Genomic DNA, 20,554 nt, shown 5'->3' with positions numbered 1-20,554 from the left:
TGGAAGAGTTTGGTTTATGATTAAAAATTATCATACATTGCTGGATGCGATGATATGAAGTTGTATGAAACCTTCCTCTTCTTCCCCTAAGAATTTCTTCCTTCTTTTGGATGAAAATTTGGATTTTGTAGATTGTTTTTCAATGTTGAGGGATTTTCTCCTTTTGAAAAGTGTTCAGGAAAATTAATAGAGGATTTACTAGAGGTGTTTACGTTTTCATGGTATTTATATCCCTCGTAAAAAATAGCTGTGCATTGTGTTTGTGGAAATATTAAATCAAGCATATGACCAGCTTGATGGGTTGGTACTTTAACTCCTTGAATAAATAAGTAACTGTATAAATCTATTTCACAGCTTTTATTTATCCCCGTTGATCTGTAAACCGATGTGATATGCATATGAATGTCGGTATAGAAAAGTTATAAATAAATAAATCCCAATATTTACATTTGCTCCCTTAGCACCAGTGCAATTCTAGATGTACTATCGTCCATGTGCACATTAAAGTCACCAATGATAATTAATTTCTGATACTTCAAATGTAAAATGGCTAACTGTGCTACCAATAATGAAATATTCAAAACTGTGGTTCCTGGAGGAGAATATATTAAGCAAATAACCCAAGAACATGATTTAACAATTAATCCGTCGCATGGTGATGGAAAAATGCAATCAATCTCAGATATATTTAGGGATATTTTATGAATAATCAACAAATGACCTCTCCTTCTATTTTCACAGGATTGTCAGGAATAAGGAGAAATTACTACTTACCTGATAATTTCCTTTTCTTTTATTTATTATTTGTTTATTGGTGTCAACACTTCACAAGAAAGAACAACTTCTTTGTACATCAAAACCGTATACATCAAGATAACAATAAAAGATACAAAAATACGAAAGTACAAAGTGTATGACCCTTTTCTTTCCCCCCTCCCCCAGGTTCAAATATAATTTCCTTTTCTTTAATGAAGATAGGAGGATCCACACCAGTGATTTATGCATCTCTACCAGCAGACAAGAGATGGAGCTAAGCTAATGTCACAGTACATATATCCATGTACAGACATTGGTCCGCCAGTATTCTCTGCAAAAGCCAATTGTAGACAAACTAACAAAATTTGATTATTAACAGACAACAAATCCAGCACTCAGCTAACAGGAAACCACTGAGCTCAGACAAGGAGTGTAATAATACTAGTCTAGGGACTGGATTGACACTCACCAGTAATCCCTGGAACACGCAGTTATGCAGGAGGACAATAGCACAACCATCCAGCAGCCCAGGGTGGGAAGGTGAATCCACATATTTTCATTAAAGAAAAGGAAATCAGGTAAGTAGCAATTTCTACTTTCTTAGCATTCCGATACATGGATCCACACCAGTGGGATGGATCAAAGCTACTCCCGAACAGAGCGGGAGACTGCCCGCGGTCCAATCAATACTGCATCTTCCTGGACCCGCACATCCAGGTGGCAATGCCTGAAAAAGGTATGTAAGGAGGACCATGCCGCAGCTCGGCAAATCTTGACGAAGACAGCAATCTAATCTCTGCCCATGACACTGCCTGAGCTCTAGTGGAATGAGCCCTAACCTGACTAGGCAACAGCTGCTCAGCAACCACATATGCGGTTGTTGCTACCTCCTTAGCCAGCATGCTATTGTAGCCTGCAATGCCAGCTCACCCTGTTTACTCCCACCATGGAAAATAAACAACCAGTCTGCCTTCCTGAGAGGTTCAGAAACCTTTAAATAGCTCAAGATACGCCTCTTGACATCCAAGGACTGCAACAGGCAATATTCATCCACATCTCTCTCTCTGTCCAGAATCGGCAGGGAAACTGACTGATTCAAGTGAAAATACGAGACCACCTTTGGCAAAAAGGACAGAATAGTATGCAACTGTATTGCCCCCAGAGTCACTCACAGAAACGGTTCTCGGAAAGACAAGGCCTGTAGTTCAGAGACTCTACGTGCAGAACAAAATTGCTACAAGAAAACAGTTTAAGGTAAATAACCTCAAGGTAAGGCTACACAGTGGTTGAAAGGAGGGACTCGCCAGAAAATCCAAAATCAAATTAAGAATTCACAAGGGCACTGGCAGATGATGAATATGCTTCACCTCTTAAGAAATGAGCTACATCTGGATGAGCTGACAAGGATCCACCATCCACTTGATCTTGGAAACGGGCAAGAGCCGCCAACTATACCTTTAATGAATTAAAGGCCAACCCTTTACTTAATCCATCCTGCAAAAATTCCAAAATGAGCACGATCTTAATTGAATGAGGATGAACACCTCAATCCTCACACCAGCCTTAAGCACTCGCCTAACCCACACACCGGCTAAGGAAGTGGAGAACTTTCTTGCTCCTAGCAAGGTGGCAATCACTGAAGTGGAATATCCATGCTTCAGCAACTGAGCCCTCTCAAAGGCCATACTGTAAGACAAAACTGAGTTGGATCTTTGTGAAGAACAGGCCCCTGCCATAGCTAATCCCTGTGAACCAGTAATCAGATAGGAGAATCTACCAAGAACTTTCACAAATCTGCATTTGTGCCACCTGGGCCAATCTGGTGCCACCAAAAGCAACATCCATCCCCGTGTGACTCTCTATCCTCCGAATCATTCTGCCCAACATGGGTCATAGGGGAAAGGCATATATAGGAACTTGGCCTCCAGCCACTCGTGCTCGAGGCCCAAGGACTTTTGATCTCTCCTACGACTGAAGTAGTGAGGAACTTTTGTGAGATATCGCCAGCAGGTCTAGAAACAGGAGGCCCCTATGGTCCCCTATGAGCCGGAATGCCTCATTTGACAATTCCCATTCTTCTGGGTCAGACAGTTTGCTGAGAAAGTTGGCTCTTACATTGTCTTTTCCTGTGGGAGGCTGAGATCTCTTAAAGATGCACTTTCGCCCATTCCATGAGTTGGGCTATTTCCTACAACGCTTGCTGGCTATTGGTTCCTCCCTGGCGACTGATGTAAGCCACTGTCGTCCCATTATCCGACATTATCCAGACCGCTCAACTCTGCATATTGATCAATGAATAGTAAGCATGCAAACTGCATGGCTCGGGCTTTCAGCCAATTGATGCTCCAGAGAGACTCTCCTGTACTCCAGCGTCTTTTACTGTCAACTCCTGACAGTGAATCCCCAACCCTGGAAACTCGCATCAGTTGTGAGTACTAGGCTAGTCCAGTGATTGTAGGGAAACCCCCTTCCTTAGATGGTCTGCTTGCAACCACCGCTGCAGTTGTATGCTCAAAAAACGTGCATTCTTGATTGCCAGTCCCATTCACTGGAATGCCCTCCCCACGGACCTTCGTCTAGAAACTTGTAGTCGAAAGTTCAAAAAAAAAGCTAAAAACTTGGCTTTTCACAAAAGCCTTCATTTAAAGGTCTCTCAAAGCCTTGATCCAGAGTTAGATTCACTCATTTCATATCCCAATACGCCAGATGTTTGATGCTGTAACTATATAATGTTATTATTTCTCATGATTTACCTTGTTTGATGTACATTATGCTCCACTCATGCTTACTAAGTCTGATGTAATTCTAAGTGTTTTTTTGTTATCCATAACTATCTTTAATTGACTTACCTGTAACAATTGTAAGACAAGTTCCTTGCTTTTTCTATAGTTCATACAAAGTTCGCCTTATTTGTACCCACATGTTCGATGTAATTTCCAATTTTAGTTCCCTGTAAACCGACGCGATATGTACGAGTACATGAACATCGGTATATAAAAGCCTTTAAATAAATAAATAAATAAAATAGGTGAAGCCGTATCAAATAGTTTTGCGACTGCGGATTCCAATGAGCCAACAGATTGCACTGAAGAGGATGCATATGCACCCTTGCCCATGGAACCACCTCTAGGGTGGCCACCATCAACCTAAGCATCTGTAGATAAGATCACACTGTCAGGCGTATTTTTTCTGTCAATGGTCGCACCTGTGCCATCAGCTACTAAATGCTGCCTTCCAGCAGGAATACTCTACCTTGCTTCGTGTCGAAGCAAACACAGAGATACTCCAGTGTCTGGGATGGCTGTAGATTGCTCTTGGCCAAGTTCACCCCCCAACCTAGTTCCTGAAGCAAGGAGATCATCTTGTGTGAGACCTGAAGCCTCTCTTCCAGACTCTTGGCCCGAATCAGTCAGTTGTCTAAGGACGGGTGAACCAGATTGCCATCCTCTCTCAACACTACTGCAAGCACCACCGTAACCTTGTAAAAGGTTCTGGGTGCGGTGGCCAACCCAAAACTGATAATGTCGCCTCAAAACAGCGAAATGCAGAAACAGTTGATGCTCCAGCTGGATGGGCATATGCAGAGACTATCAGAAACTCCTCCGACTGTACTGCCTATCGCTGAATGTAAGGTTTCCATGCAAAAATGAGTCACCTGCAAATGTCGGCTGACTCCCTTGAGATCTAGGATGGGGCAAAAGGAGCCCTCCTTCTTGGGCACAATGAAATAAATGGAATATTGGCCCATATTTTCTTGTGACATGGACCCTGGAACTACAGCCTTGATAACTTACACTACACTGCTTGTCTCTTCTGCGGAGAGTTGTAGGGAGACACAATGAAAACGTCCTGAGGGTCAGTGAGAAACTCCAGAGCATAGCCTTCTCTTATCACCTCCAGAACCCACTAGTTTGACATGGCATTAACCCACCTCCGATAAAAAAAATAAAATAAAATAAAAAAAATAGAGACAGGCAACTCCCTCTTCCCGGGGATGGGTCGGCGCACCTTCATTGAGAGGCTTGGTGGGCACCGCTATCCAAGACTACGCCTCTTCTGGGCTGCCTGGGACGAAAGGACTGAGCCCTATCTAAAGTCAGAGTCCTCCGAGAAGCAGCTCGTCTGTAGGGCCGAAAGTGCCTGAAACACCTAGCTTGACCTCTCTTGCCAAAAGAGCAAGAAGTCTCTTTCTTATCCTGGCAACTGAGGAACATGGGACTCACCCCATTTATTGGCCATTTTTTCCAGCTCTCTCCCAAAACAAGAGTGATCCTTTAAAAGGGCAAGTTTGTAAGATTTAGACTTTGAAATCGTATTGGCCGACCAATTCCTGAGCCATAGCTGAAGCCTGGCCACTATTACTGAAGCTACCCCTGTGGCTGAAGTGCGTACCAGATCAGAGCCCACATCTGCCAAAAAAAACAGCTGCCAGTTCCATCACTGCACTGGAATTCACACCCGATTTGACTTCCTGAGAGAGAAGAAAACAAGAGCAAATCACCAAGGAACAACAAGAAGCTATCTGCAAATTCATTGCTATTGCTTCAAAGGCTTGCTTAAGGATAGCCTCAATTCTTCTATCTTGTGCATCCTTCAATGCTGCTCCCCCTTCTACGGGGATAGTAGTCCACTTGGTTACAGTACACACAAGCGCATCTACTTTCAGAAAGTGCAAATTGCTCTCTCACAGCCGGATCCAAGGGGTACAGCTCTTCCAAGGCTCGCCCCCTTTAAAATTAACTTCCAGGGCACCCCATTCAAGATCAATCAATTCTTGAATAGCCTCCATAATAGGGAGGCAACACAAGGCTTTACGCAAGGAAATCAAAATGGGATCTTTTTTGGCTCAGACATGGAATCACCCCCATTACCCCCAGCATCTTCAATATCTGGGAAATCAGAATCAGTAATTCAAATGCAACATAATTCTATACAGCTCCAACCCTGGAAGAATTTCCCCATCCTCCAATAAGGATCGGCTTCATCATTTTTGCCATCCGGGTCTCTATTGGCGTGATCCGCAGCGGATCTAGACATACTCCGATGCTTACCCGCAGAACCAGGCACACGAGAATCCACAGCCTGTGATCCTAATCTGTTAATATTGGCTGTGGCTGTTCCGTGCGCCTGAAGAAAGGTCTGCAGTCCTTGAAAAAATTCCACCTAAGAAAAGGCAGAGAGGTCCATGCCAAAACCAGGGGGCATCAGTCCAGCACCCTCTGAATCACCTTCCTCCGCTGATGAACAAGTTAGGGGAGCCCCAACTTCAGGTGAAACCTCTAGCAGCTTTTTTTCCATGACCGCATCATACTGGGAAGGACCGGGCTTAGCAAAATCAGATGAAGACAATTCTCCCCGAGCCTCCAAACAGTGCTGACACAAGTTAGAGAGGATGCCAGGTTGAGATGCTCAAATACGGCAAGCAGCACAAAGAATAAGGCGCTTAGGTTTCTTTGTTATTAGTGCTATTGAGTTGTCAGCATGCTCCAACAGGTGTCTGAGAACTGTGTGCCCAGCTGTGCTCACAATAGGCACTTGAAAAAAAATAAGATGCCTAATACACTATTCAGGTAGATGGACAAACTGAGCACTTACCCGAGAGCTCATCGACCATATGCAACTTGAGCACTCGCGTAAGCACCCTTAAGTGCACCACTGTGCATCCACCTAGGTGCCCCTATGCGCACAACTGAGTGCTCATCTAGGTGCACAACTAGATGCATAGCAGGGCGCATAAGTGCGAACAGACGAACCTGAAGAAGGCAGCCTTATTCACAGAGAAAAAAAAATGTACGAATGTTGCCGCGGCCTACCATGTGGCAAACAATCTAAGGCTAAGAGTGGGGCTAGCCCAGAAGGCTGTTCAACTCGCCAAGCTACCCAAATCCCCAAGCTCCCCCAGAGGTGGGAATGGATGTCTGATCAGTATGCCGAGCACTGAGACCAGAGGGGAGAGGAATCCCTAAAATCAACTCCTCCTTACCTCTTCTTTTTTTAAATTACTCTTTACCTGAGCTCAGCCTGTCCCTGTCGAGTACTGAGTCTGTCTCTGACTGCAAGGGGCAGAGGGCATAGACCTTCACCGCTGCGCTCGGCTTCATAAATCCACTTGCCTTTCAGCTGTTTTTTTTTTTTTTTTTTTTTACAGCTAAGTCCATGCCAGCAGAAACCAGCTACTGGACCAAGGCACTCATCTGAGGGAGGGATCCGAAGATATCACCTCAGGAAACTCAACTGAGGGAGGGACAGGCTCACCACAGGAGAGCGGGGGCAATAAACTTTTTTTCTCCTTCTACAAAAACTTAAGGCATTCCCAAGTGGGGAAATACACCCCCAGACAGAAAAAAAACTGGTGGTCTGTCACCGCAGGGGTATATATACCGTGACATCAGCTTTGATCTGTTTCCATCTGCAGGTAGAGGTGCATAACCCGCTGGTGTGGATCCACCTATGTGAAAGCTAAGAAAGTAAAACCCAGGGGATATTCTTGAGATAATATTATCATATCACAGTCTTGATGCCAAGACCCTGTAATAAGTAAAATATCAAGATGATCTGATAAATCAGTATAAACTATATAAAACATTCTTTATTTCTAATAGAATGAGCATTACACCAAGCTGCATAATGCATTCAGAAAAATTTTCAGCACAAGATTGAGAAATTGTAATGGGAATCAATACTCAATCTCTAAAATTCACATTTTTTTTAATAAAATTTAATTCACCATACCTTCCATGACCTACTTTAACCTCAATGTTATTGTGCATATTCTTTTCTAACATAAAATACACAGCACACACAGATAAACCAGCCTTTGGCATTCAAAAAATATTCCTGTAAACATAAATTAACCCACTACCCACACCGGCCCACTAAGGGGCACACAAAGGGACAGGCCCTTTAGTGGACCCTTTGGCAGAAACCACCTAGCAGGTGGCCCCTTAATAGAGGTGATACGTTGATGTTTGATAATGTCAAGCTCAAGCTCTGGAGAGGTAAAAGTTCTCATAAAGTGCAGCATGCAGAGAAATCGCAGCAGTGTTTCAGCCTGGGCTAGTAAGGCACAGATCAGAACCTTTACTCTTCACTATTATTGTTAGCAGATGGTCATAATTTATTCACCATGTTCACCACTCAGGACCACCACCTAGTAACAAGGACCCATGACTGTAGGGTTCTGGAAAGAGATACTGGTACATGCCCCCAGTCAAAAGACTACTCGAGTTCAGCAGGGAAAATATTAGAAGATGGGAACACTCTCTGGGTAGCTAAGAATGAACTCTCATGGCACCAGGATCTCAGCCCTGGTACTGAGTGAGCTGGAGGCCCAAAGGAAGAAACTAATGGGCAAATAAAAGAGAGCCATGTCCCTCACTGAATATCTATTAAACCTCCTAAGTGGCCTCACCTGACCTGATACTCCATATCATCCTTCCTCTCTTCTCTAAACCAGTGATAAATTCCAGAGAGGATAAATAGAATGAAAGAGGAGAAATAGAATGAAAGAGGACAAAATGTGTAACCCCTGTACCAAGGGCCACCTTCCCAGCCTTGGGGAGCATTTGGCTAGCTCTCCCAGGGTGGGGAACTGTCTCTCAAAGGGTATAGGCTGGGGGCAGGTTTCCTTGCAGGGCCAAACTGGGCAGAAGACACTCTCCAAAAACACACTGTCCACAGTCACTTGTGTTCCAAACAGAAGAAAGTTTACTAAAGAAATTGTTCAAAAATCCTAATAGTCAAATACACTTCTAGAATCAATGCAGTGGATCACAAGCTCCAAAACAGTCTCATCAATAGCTCAAACCCAGCTCAATATTTGGCATATTAATTTTGCCAAGAAAAATACAGCTTCTCAAAATTCTCAGTCCATTTCTCTGTAAACACTTCCCCAACTTCAAGCTAGCAAGTTTCCTTTATCCCTATTCTGTATCATAATTCACAGTGTGCCCTCTCCTGCAGTATTCTCCCAGGGTCTTTCTCCAATACCTCTCCCAACTTTCACTTAAGGTTTTTTCTCTTCTCTTCGATCCTGTGAGGTCCTAGATATAGTCCTCCTCTCTTTCTCAGAACACACACACATTTTACTCTCACTTCAGAAGCTGTTTAGATTTCAGACATCCCACAGCAGGAGCGGTTCCAGGGTTCTTTCCTCCCCAGTCCTTTGGGCACATTGTCAATCCAGGACGCTATACTGAAATAATCAGCTGCAACCTTTCCCCTTAGGTCCAGTCAGCCCTCACAACACAAATCCTTAGGAAAATCTCCAAGCTTAAAACATCTTCTCTCATTTGTGCTCACATGTAGAAGCAGCTCAAAATCCAGTCACTGCATTCCAGGAGCTCTCCAATGATGGCACGCCCTACTTCTTTGGGCTAACAGTGTTCAAATCTCTGTGCTGAAATAACCTTTCCTCTCAGGTCCAGCCAGCCCCCCTCTACACAGCTCCTTAGCACAAATTCCAAACTTCTCAATGCAGGCTCCTGGTAACACAAGTCTTGTCACACTCTGTTCTCTGACTCCCTTTTAAAAGCTGCTGAAGGCTTTCAGATGATTTTCTTCTCACACAAATAGACTTGTAATCCAAATTAGTCTCTCCTCTCACACCTGAAATCCTCACTCAGAGATAGCTTTAGTACTACAGGATGAAGCACTAGAGGTGTCTCTTCTTCCCTGGCTTGGCTCCTCCAGGCACTCCAAATCCCTTCCTCAGACATCCAGCAATCCTTATCCAGGAGACACAGGTCTTTTATACCACTGTAACCCACAGAGCCATTGGCTAGAACCCCACAAGCCTCTCACTCCACTAACACACCCCTACTGGGGCCATTCATTGAACCCATCTGGAATTTTCCAAGTATAACCCAAGGCAGCACATTTTTAACCTTTTAGAAAAAAAATCCTACAATACCAACCCCTTAGAGAAAGGGCTACTCACATGTCAACCTCTTACTAGTCATCCTCTTTAATAACCTTAGGAGGACATCTTTAAATGTCCCATTATAAATTATAGGACAACCTTTTAAATTTCTATATTACCATAACTCAGTAAAGCATAGCCCCAGTAAAACAGAGCTACTGCGCCATCTAGTGACCCCTTGGGGGCTTACAGTTGGAAGCATGCTCAAGGGTTTGTTTTTGTTTTTTGGGGGTTTTTTTTTTTTTTTAAGGTGGTGTTGTCAAAAAGATTTATAAAAATCATACATTAAGGCTGTAAAAATCCAAGAGCAAAATAGCTTATGGGAGAGGGCTATAAGAACTGCCTTACTGGATCAGATCAATTGTCCATTAAGCCCAGCTGGAAGCGAGCAGGATCACGATCTTGGCATTAAAAAAAAAGGACCTTATTCAGGTACTGATGAGTGGGAGGCTAAGGAGGGAGGATGGCAGTGTGAGGGGAGGTTTTAGGAGGTATGGGGGCTGAGAAGGCAATATTTGGTGGTAACCGGCACCTATAACTGTTTTATTTTTAGATTTCAGGGGGGTATCCTAGCCAATAGGGGGGTGGGGTTGGAAGGAAGGAAAAAAAAAAAAAAAAGGTCAGGTTGGGAGGCCCACTTTTTTTTTTTTTTTAAGGATGGCCATTTAACTGGATATCTTTTGAAGATATCCAGCTAAGGGACAGGTTATCTAGATACCCAAGGCCAGATTTTAAGCCTGCTCTGAAGCATGTCTAAAGTTACCTGGCCTACTTGGGCCTAGAGCCTTCAAGCTGTCATTTTTTTTTTTTTTTTGCAGAAGGGGTCTCACTATAGTGGGAGGCGGGGGGGGGGGGGGGTTTGTCGCCACAATAGCGGGGCTTTCCCCTGACATAAGATCAGTGCTCTAAGGCACATTCTTTCAACTTGCGGTCAAATGCTGTGGGACAAAAGAATGCGGCGAGCGACCCTTTAGGTGCGATGGCGAACCCAATCTCAAAAGGACTGCCATTGTCTTAAAGGGCTGGACCGCCTAAGATCTTGGCCACTGAAAATTAAAGGTTGAGTGGGGGTCAGAGTTGATCCCCGGTTCAATCTGGGGCTGCCAATCGAGGTGGCCCTGACTCCTCCATGGAAAAATGTTAAAAATCGTGCAGGGCGATGGCCCCCCCCCCCCCTCCAAAGCTTAACATTAAAGTCACTGGGGGTTCAAGAATATTCCCACTCACACCACAATAGACACCTAAACTCGTTGAGGTATAGAACTCCCCCCAGCACCTCCTCCCCCTCCCCTCCCCAAGGTGTGAAGTTAAATCATTAGGGGTTCAAAGTGTGGGTGGGGGGGAGGGCCATCACTGTGTATGATTTTTAACATTTTTTTTTCATGGTGGAGGCAGCCCCAGGTTGAGCCGGGTGGGGGAAGGGGGGGGGGGTTTAGCCCATATCCCTACTCAACCTTAATTTTTTCAGCCACAACACCTGTATTTTTTGGGGGATTTGGGCCTTTTAAATATGTGTTCACCTCAGGGCCCATGTTAGGGTCCTTGGGCTTCCACGTCACATTTATTGCTTTTTGAAAAGGTGTTATTTTATTGCGGCTGACCACTTTATCAGTTGGCAATGATAAAATATTAACATCAACACTGCATATTAGTGATCTTCACTGCATGCTTTTGCATTATTCAGACATGCAAATCACATGCAAAGAAGGTCATTGTAATGAGAAGGCAACCTGGGCAGGGTCATGCATATTTATTATTTATTTTTTTTATTTTTAATTTTTATATACAGACATTCTTACATCCGATGTAAATCACACCGGTTTACATTAAACAGAATATCACGTATATCGCACAAAATACACTGTTTAACGTGTTACAGCACTACTGCAGCTTGACGCATTACCCAGTTAGTCAGATGTATCTGAAATTCAGCTAAATAACTGAATATGGCAAAACTGATCATTGAGATGGATAACTTGTGAGTTATCCATTGAAGTGGTTTTATAATATTAATCTCTGAAAGTAGGAAAACTGAAGAAATAATGAAAGAGAAACAAAACTTTTAAAGGATTTTGAAAAAAATATTTGGAGACTAAGTGCATGTCCGTGCTGTGCTCAGACAGAAAATGATTGAAGAGACTCATGCGGCAACAACACCCATGCAGGAACTCACACACATGCTCTATTAGCTAGGAGAGACAAATCCATTCGGTGCCACCAAATGTCACACACATGTAATGGCTAATTCAGACTGCTTACAATGGAGAAAATAAGAAAAAACACAAATTCCATATATAAACAACAAAGTTCATCATCTACATCTGATCTCAGCACCTCTCCACATCAGCCCAACCCCATAATACACCAATAAATCCTTGTTTTATATGAGCTAATGGCTAGTAAAGACTGGGCAAATGCTTGATCAAATAACCAAGACTTCAATTTTTAATGAATAAAAAATTAGTTTATCAGTTAGGCCTTAATTTTTTGTACATTTATAATTGATGTGCTTAGCATATAAGATAAGATTTTTTTCTCAACTTTTTTGGGTAATAAAGGGGCAATTTCCAAACTGCCCACATTAGGGTAAATAAAGTCTGTGGGTACTTTTTACCTGCAGGATTTGCAGCAATCCTCAAATGTAAAGTACATACCTAATTTCCCTCTGAAACTTGCTGCCATTACAAAAACACACACAGACGCTTGCACCTGTTTTTCGTGCAGGTATTTTCCGCTGAAAATACAGATATTTGAAAATGCAATTTGCACGTATTACTTTACTCCCCCAACACACCTCCTCACTTTGCCAGTTCAAATGCGTGCACTGTGGAAACTTTGCACGTACTTTCAGCCACGCCGAGGGAGAGCAATTTTCAGATGACGATTTTATACACATAAAACATGTTCTACCCACATAAACAGCTTTGAAAACTGTCCTAATAATCTGTAGCTGTGCTTCTCCCTTTCTCTTCTTTAGTAAATTGGGTATCAAAATAGTCTGCACCTCAGAGGTGACTGCATGTATGTTTATGAACTACTGAATAAAGCCTGAAAGTACTCTTTGAAAGAAAGATATTACAGAAACCCAATACTGCTTTACCTTCTCAGTCAGGAGGGGTTTGATCTCTGTCAGCTGTACTTCTTGGAGTTCGTCCATGTTAGAGAAAACAGCCAAATAGTCTGCAGAATGGCAAATCTACGATATGAGCAAAAGCAGATGAGAGGGAAACTCAGCTTGCAGATTTCACTTCCTATAACAAAGAAATATGAGATGAATATTTTCTTTTCATATGAAACCTGGCAGAGGAAGCCTTCATGTTTTGCTATTAGTACTGGATCAAACACCATCCTTCTCTACCTTGCTGAGTCACTGTTCTGGTCTTACAACTGGAATTGGCACAGAGTCACAGCTCTGCCCTTCCATAAAAAACTTTCAATGTAAAAAAAAAAAACAAAAACAAAAAAACACGCAACAATATCAGATTTTCATTACTTTTTGCAGTAATCCCAGAACACAATAACATCCTAAAAATAATACCAGCAGAGCAACCTGTGAGTGTAGGAGTGCTCTCCAGAGATTTTTATGGCAGTAATGTATTTAACTAAGTTTAATGGCTCAGAAGAGCTAAGCTGAAGGTTTACTCTGCCTTGATTGTTAAGCACTGCTCCTATTATAAGAAATCTTATAATAAAAAAGTCTAAGAGGTCCATATTCAAAAGAAGATAGCCAGCTAAATGAATATTCAGACATGTATTAGACTAAATTCTAGCCAGTTAATAAGTTAGGCCAGATGACTCAGCCAGCTAAGTCTGGTCAGGCCAAAGAGCTTCCCTATAGTTAAGATTGGTCCACTTGAGATGGACTGTCCCTGTTTAGAAAATCATCCAATCTCAACCCCCTTCAAACTGAATAAAAATGTGTGTGCTGGTCACTAGGGCCTCAAGCAAAAACTATGCAAAAATTGTTGCCTGGATCTCTATTGGTTCAAGAGCTAGAGGCAGCTGAATGAAGGTCACTCAGAGGACTGGAAGGGGGACAATAAGTAAATCCACGGCTCTAGCACTAAACTTTCAAAAGGGAAACTTTGAGAAAATGAGAAAAATAGTTTAAAAAAAAATCTGAAAAGAACAGATACAAAAATTAAGAGTGTGCAACAGGTGTGGACATTGTTAAAAAATACCATCTTAGAAGCACAGTCCAAATGTATTCCACGCATTAGGAAAGGTGGAAGGACAGTCAAATGATTACCGGAATGGCTAAAAAGTGAGGTGAAAGAGGCTATTTTAGCCAAAAGATCTTCTCTCTAAAATTGGAAGAAGGATCCAACAGAAGAAAATAGGATAAAGTATAATCATTAGCAAATTAAATGTAAGACATTGATAAGACAGGCTCAGAGAGAATTTGAAAAAAAGTTGGACGTAGAGGCAAAAACTAATAATAAAAACTTTTAAAGATATATCCAAAGCAGAAAGTCTGCGAGGTAGTCGGTTGGACTGTTAGATGATCGAAGGGTTAAAGGGGCACTTAGGGAAGATAAGGCCTCTGTTGCTAAGTTCCTATACAAAGTTTGGAACCTAACATGAGCTTGCTACCCTTTTTGTAGGCCAGCAAAGTACATGAAAAATTTTACAAAAGAAATGTAAGGCCTGCTTTGACTTCTCATTGCTCCTGATGTATGGCTTCGATTGAGGCCATAACTGGTTCAGTACTCCTGGAACTTGATGTACATCTAGGATTTTCACTAGGGGGCTTTGCAGCCAACTGGAAGCAAAGATATTGTTATACAAAGACATGTCACCTTTTTATGCAAATTTTCACCATTTTTTTGGATGCAAATATCTGTGTAGTTTCTAATGTCATTTGAAAGAGCACCTTTTTTGCTACAAATTCATCCTGTTTCATCTTGGATCCAGCCTTGCTTTAGTCAGAATTACAGTCCCAAAGACAAGGATCATTTGCATGCATTAATACATTGTGTTAAAAAGAGCCATCTTTGACACCCAACTGTAAAACATGCAAATGAACTAGAGATGTGAAATTTTACAATGCAGTTCAGTTTACTGTGCTTACCACACTTTTAGCTTTTGACACATTTGTTTAGTCATATTTTCATAAATTAATCAAAGTCAGTGCAAAATTTTGTATGCTGATTGGTTACCTTGTATTGTTCAGTGGTGGCTGAGCCACTGCCAATTCAGCAAAACTGATAACCCCATCGCCTATGGGCCACTCCAGTCAGCCAAACAAGGTACCAGCCACAGGTTTCCAAGCTTTTATTTAAAGCATGAAACAAGAACCAACTAACAGCCATAGGTATCTCAGGCACTGCCCTCGCATGGTTCAGAACCTTCCTCAGCAACAGAGGATACAAGGTTAAGATTCATAACAAAGAATCCTCACTTTACCCCGCGTCAGTAGGAGTCCCTCAGGGTTCATCCTTGTCTCCTACCTTGTTTAATATTTATCTGTTACCCTTATGTCAACTTCTCACTGACCTCAATCTCAAACATTTCCTCTACGCTGATGATATTCAGGTCCTGATCCCCATCAAGGAGTCTCTCGCGAAAACACTGTCTCACTGGGAAACATGCCTCCAAAATATCAAACAGCTTCTCACAAGCCTCAACCTGGTACTAAATTCATCAAAAACGGAACTTCTACTCATCACACCAGAAAACAGTTCCTTCACACCCACTCATCCAGCCATTCCAAATACTACACAAGTGAGAGACCTAGGAGTTCTAATTGACAATCACCTGAACCTGAAAGCTACCATCAACAAAACCACCAGAGACTGCTTTTATAAACTCCAAGTGCTGAAAAGAATAAGACCTTTGTTCCATACACATGACTTTAGAATGATTCTACAATCAATCATCTTTGCTAAGCTGGACTATTGTAACACCATCTTGCTTGGTCTCCCCTCATCATACACCAAACCACTACAAATGGTCCAAAATGCCTCCGCCCGTATACTCACTAACACCAGGAGAAGAGAACATATAACCCCTATCTTGATGGGCCTTCACTGGTTGCCCATCCACTTCAGAATAATCTACAAGGCCATTCTCACCATATTCAAAAACATCCATCAACTAGCCCCAATTGATCTTCATATCCCCCTCCGAGTACACAACTCAACAAGACCGACAAGAGATGCTTACAAAGGATCACTTCAAGTACCTCCAGCCAAAACTACCAGACACATTACGCTAAGAGATCGGGCCTTCTCCACAGCCGGTCCTACCTTATGGAACTCCATCCCCCCAGATCTTAGAATGGAACCCAGCATCTCAACCTTCAAGAAAAGACTTAAGACCTGGCTGTTTACGCAGGCCTTTCCTAACTCCAACATTATTTAACTCCCAACTATCAACACACATCGCCAGCAATATCATTTATAGCCACCCTTACTATGTTATTATATGTAATTATCTGATCTCCATTTTCCTTCTTACTCCAAGTTCTACATTTCCTTGTTACATGTAACTGCTTTTTCTGCACTATTGTTCACGTTGTTAAGTTTATTATAATTTGCACCCCTGTTTCTTGTGAACCAGCATGATGGGACTACCGTCTTGAATGTTGGTATATAAAAAAACTTAAATAAAATAAATAAAGAAAAGGCAAGACACTACATATGAGAGTTGCTTAAACTGCAGATTTCATTAAAATCCACTTAACGTCTTTTTTCCTGCCTTGCACATGCTTTTAAATATCCCATCAATGCGTGACAAAGTGGCTTGTGAATAAATATACTACCTGCCAGATGAAGTTATTATGAGTGCATGAAGGGTAGCAATAATGTGCTCTTCTGGAAACCAACAGGTGTCTCTACAGAGTAGCCAGTAAAATGATCTGGCAGGACCTTGGGGGTGCAAGAAATTGACCAAGACATTACATTCCTCAATTGAGACTTCACATATATAGCCAATCCACCAGGAATTATCATAGATGCAAGTTAAATACTGACCAGGTTGAAAAGTGGTTACTTGAAGGGCAAGAAAATAGTCACGTTCATGTTCTAGAACACTTGCAATGAATGAGGTTACGACATTCAAAATTTTGCTATTGCAAATTTTAGTTGCATCAATGGGCTTGAATTGATGATTTTCCCTTGTGCCAGCAACTCAAAAAAGATATAGTTGCGATGGAGAAGGTACAGAGAAGGGCAACCAAAATGATAAAGGGAATGGAACAGGTCCCCTATGAAGAAAGGCTGAAGAGGTTAGGGCTGTTCAGCTTTGAGAGGAGACGGCTGAGGGGGATATGATAGAGGTCTTTAAAATATCGTGAACGAGTAGATGTGAATCTGTTATTTATACTTTCGGATAATAGAAGGACTAGGGGGCATTCCATGAAGTTAGCAAGTAGCACATTTAAGACTAATCGGAGAAAATTCTTTTTCACTCAATGCACAATAAAGCTCTGGAATTTGTTGCCAGAGGATGTGGTTAGTGCAGTTAGTGTAGCTGGGTTAAAAAAAGGTTTGGATAAGTTCTTGGAGGAGAAGTCCATTAATGGCTATTAATCAAGTTTACTTAGGGAATAGCCACTGCTATTAATTGCATCTTAGTGTTTGGATAATTGCCAAGTTCTTGTGGCCTGGTTTGGCCTCTGTTGGAAACAGGATGCTGGGCTTGATGGACCCTTGGTCTGACCCAGCATGGCAATTTCTTATGTTCTTAACTGTATGACCTTTACTAAACCTCTCATCCTGAACAGGTCTAATTGCTTCAATGTCCTCCTTTAGAGGAAAGAAAAATTTGATACCACAAAGAGCACAATAGTGTCACAGGCAAGGGCACATTCCTAAAATCTCTGCCACAATATACTGCTAACATGACATTATCATATTTCCTTGTGAAGGTGATAATTTTGTATGTTCAGGCTTGCATGCAGTAAATAACAGCACAATAAAATGTCCATTTTGAGGGATCATTTATGTTTAAATCTTTTATTAAATAAAATGAGATCATACAACACTTGGTGTACTTTGAACTCTGAAGTACACCAAGTAATACAGATGATTTTGTACATTTTTAATATAAATACAATGTACTAAGATATATAATTAAAGAGGAGGAATAAAAGAAATAGTGCATTCCATTGATGAATAGCATTGAATGTTCTTTCCACCCCAAACCCCCCTCCCCCAAAGGAACAGAAATTGAACGGAATCAAACTATTCAGCCCCCAGTAGTACAATAAACCAAATAATCCCAACAGGGAGAAGCTATCACTTAGAATATAGCACAGAACCATTGCTAGTAACAGAGCCCATGAAATAAAGAGATCTAGTCATTTAAAATAAGACTATAAGCTTGATGGGACAAAATTTGAATGTATTTCTCCCAGATGGACATAAATATTCTCTGACTTTTGAATAAATTACAGGATAACATATTTCCATCTGCATCATTTTATTTAATAGATTCCTCCAATGCCAAAAAGAAGGTACATTGGATCCTCTCCAATGCATCAAAATAAATTTTTAACCAGCAAACAATTACCTGGTCTTCTAACGACCAACGTTGGGAGACTATCGAAAAGCAAGATCGGATTCACAGGAAAGTGCATCTCTAGTAGGTCCTTCAGATAAGCCACAAGCTTGCCCCCAAAACGTTTAATAGGCGGGCATGACCAGAAAGCACGAGATAAATTACCAATATGTTGATTGCATTTTTCACAAATCTCAGTGTGAGATGAAAATGGGCCTAAAAGCCAACTGTTGGGATACATAAGCTCGTCTGAGAAATTCATATTGCATTTCCCAAAAATACATATTTACTGACACTTCTGATAAATGTTTAAAAGCTGGATTGCAGAATCTGTGGTTGAATATTAAAAACCCCTTCCCGATTCCATCTATCAGCTGATATTTGATAAGTATTGACCTCAGTAAGTTTCATTAGAGCTTTGTGAATTTTAGACAGTGACAAACATTTAACATCTTCAAAAAGAAAAAAGTCATAAAGATCAATAATGGAGGAATGTAAATCTGCCCTAGGTAGCAACCCAATGTAATGACTTAATTGTAAATAAGGAAAGTAGTGACTATCACCCAGCCCAAAACTAACCTTCAAACCCCCAAAGGATATCATCTGGCCTTCCTCATCCAATACATGAGGCAATTAAGTAATACCTCTACTCATGAATGAACGAAACCCAACAGAATCCATTCTGGGTGAGAACTATAAGTTCCCCTGTATCGGCAAAAGAGGAAAGCAATGTACTGGTGTTCCTAAGAACTTTGATAACCAAATCCATGCTCATCTTAATGGGGTGATCAAGATACTATGCAAATAAAGTTTTGGAAACTGATTAAAACTGTGCATGTAAGATATCACAAGTCTAAAGGGGACACCAAAGCTTTCTGTCTCTCCCCACCAAATGAATTCCAGTAATAGAGTATCCATGAATCTTATCTCTTAACTTCAACTTCATTGGTAAATCCCGCCAAGCTTGCAGCTTATCTCTGGAGATTGCCACCTATTTGGAGATATTCAAATCATAAAAGGACCAACAAATCCAAAGAGATTTGTAAACCAAGATATCTAAAAGTTTTATCAGCCCATCTCAACGAAAATTGGTCCCTCCAGGCTCCTTGTAATGTGTCTGGATATGCCAACACTTCAGACTTATCTGCATTCAGTCATAGGCTAGAAAAAACTCCAAATTCTCCAAATATTTCCAACAGAACAGAGGGACTTAATCAGGTCAGTTAAAAAAAAAATCAAAATGTCATCTGCTAAAGCCACATAAACACCTGTGTTTCTAGTAACTTCCCTTTTACTATCTCTGAATTCAGAATAAAAGCCAATAGGGGTTCCAATGATAAGAAGAATAAGAGGGGAAAGTGGTCATCCCTGTCTAGTTCCCCGAGTAATCTGAAATACTTCCGAATGCATACCATTTGCCACAATTACTGCATTGTAAAAAAGGACCCCCAACCCCATATGGTCTAACAGAAAACAATAAATAACCCCATTCTGACCTCTCAAAAGCCTTTTCGGCATCAAAACTGACCACCAGAAAAGGCTCTTTAGACCGCTGACAGAGTTCCATGGCCACCAACATGAACCTCAAGTTGGTTAAAGCGTAACATCTATGGACAAACCCCACCTGACCCAGACAGATAATCTTGGGGAGAAGCATCGCTAAGAAGTCTGCCAATAGTTTAGAGAATAGCTTCTGATCAAAATTTAAAAGGGAGATTGGTCTGTATGAGGATGGAGAAAGAGGCTCCTTCCCAGATTTTGGTATCATTGTGCTAAACTGACATGTACTGGATATTCACCTTTATCTATCAAGACATTAAAGACCAAACTCAATGGGACTAAGAGGACAAAAAAGAATCTTAAAAAAAATTCCATGCTATATCTGTCTGGGCCAAGAGCCTTAAACACTTATCTTGACGAATGCCCACTGCAATCTCCTCATTAGTAACTGCTCTATTTAACCACGACAATTGGTCATCTGTGAATTTGGGAATCTTACATTTTTCCAGACCCCAGCTTTTGGAAGAATAAAGTTTGGCACAAAACTTCTTAAAGCAATGAAGGATATTCTTGGTTAGAATTAGTCAGGCATCCATTCTCTGTCTTCATAGCCGAGACATATTTAGATCCCCTATTAGTCTTGATCAAATTGGTCATATGTTTCTCTGCTTTATTACTAAAATGATAAAGCTTAAAATAATATCCTCTTTGTAATAAGTTGATGTATTAAGGAATTTAACGTTACCTGTATAGCTAAATAATTTTGTCAACAGTGGTATTTGATTTTAACAAAATATGTTTGGCTTTCTGAAGCTGAGATCCCAATTTCAACAACCTCTTATCAAGAGCCCTCTTCCTATGGACAACATATGAAAT

At 41.4% G+C, this 20,554-nt stretch overlaps 1 protein-coding gene across 7 annotated transcripts in view; it reads right to left on the bottom strand.

Moving 5' to 3' along the window:
- The window catches only part of NDRG3 (NDRG family member 3), a 219,394-nt gene that overhangs the window by 181,517 nt on the left and 17,323 nt on the right, over positions 1-20,554 (bottom strand). For 6 of the 7 annotated variants that reach the window (XM_029614180.1, XM_029614176.1, XM_029614177.1 and 3 more), the window contains one exon: positions 12,777-12,872. In XM_029614180.1, coding sequence (XP_029470040.1) covers positions 12,777-12,833 — 57 coding nt within the window. In that variant the 5' untranslated portion in view covers positions 12,834-12,872. Of the gene's footprint in view, positions 1-12,776; positions 12,928-20,554 lie in introns of all 7 variants that reach the window. The other variant, XM_029614181.1, reaches the window with a different exon arrangement.

The sequence above is a fragment of the Rhinatrema bivittatum genome, chromosome 8, assembly GCF_901001135.1.
Source record: "Rhinatrema bivittatum chromosome 8, aRhiBiv1.1, whole genome shotgun sequence".
NCBI classification, from domain to species: Eukaryota; Metazoa; Chordata; class Amphibia; order Gymnophiona; family Rhinatrematidae; genus Rhinatrema; species Rhinatrema bivittatum.
The sequence above is the reverse complement of the archived record's forward strand: the minus strand, read 5'-3'. Positions and strand labels throughout refer to the sequence as shown.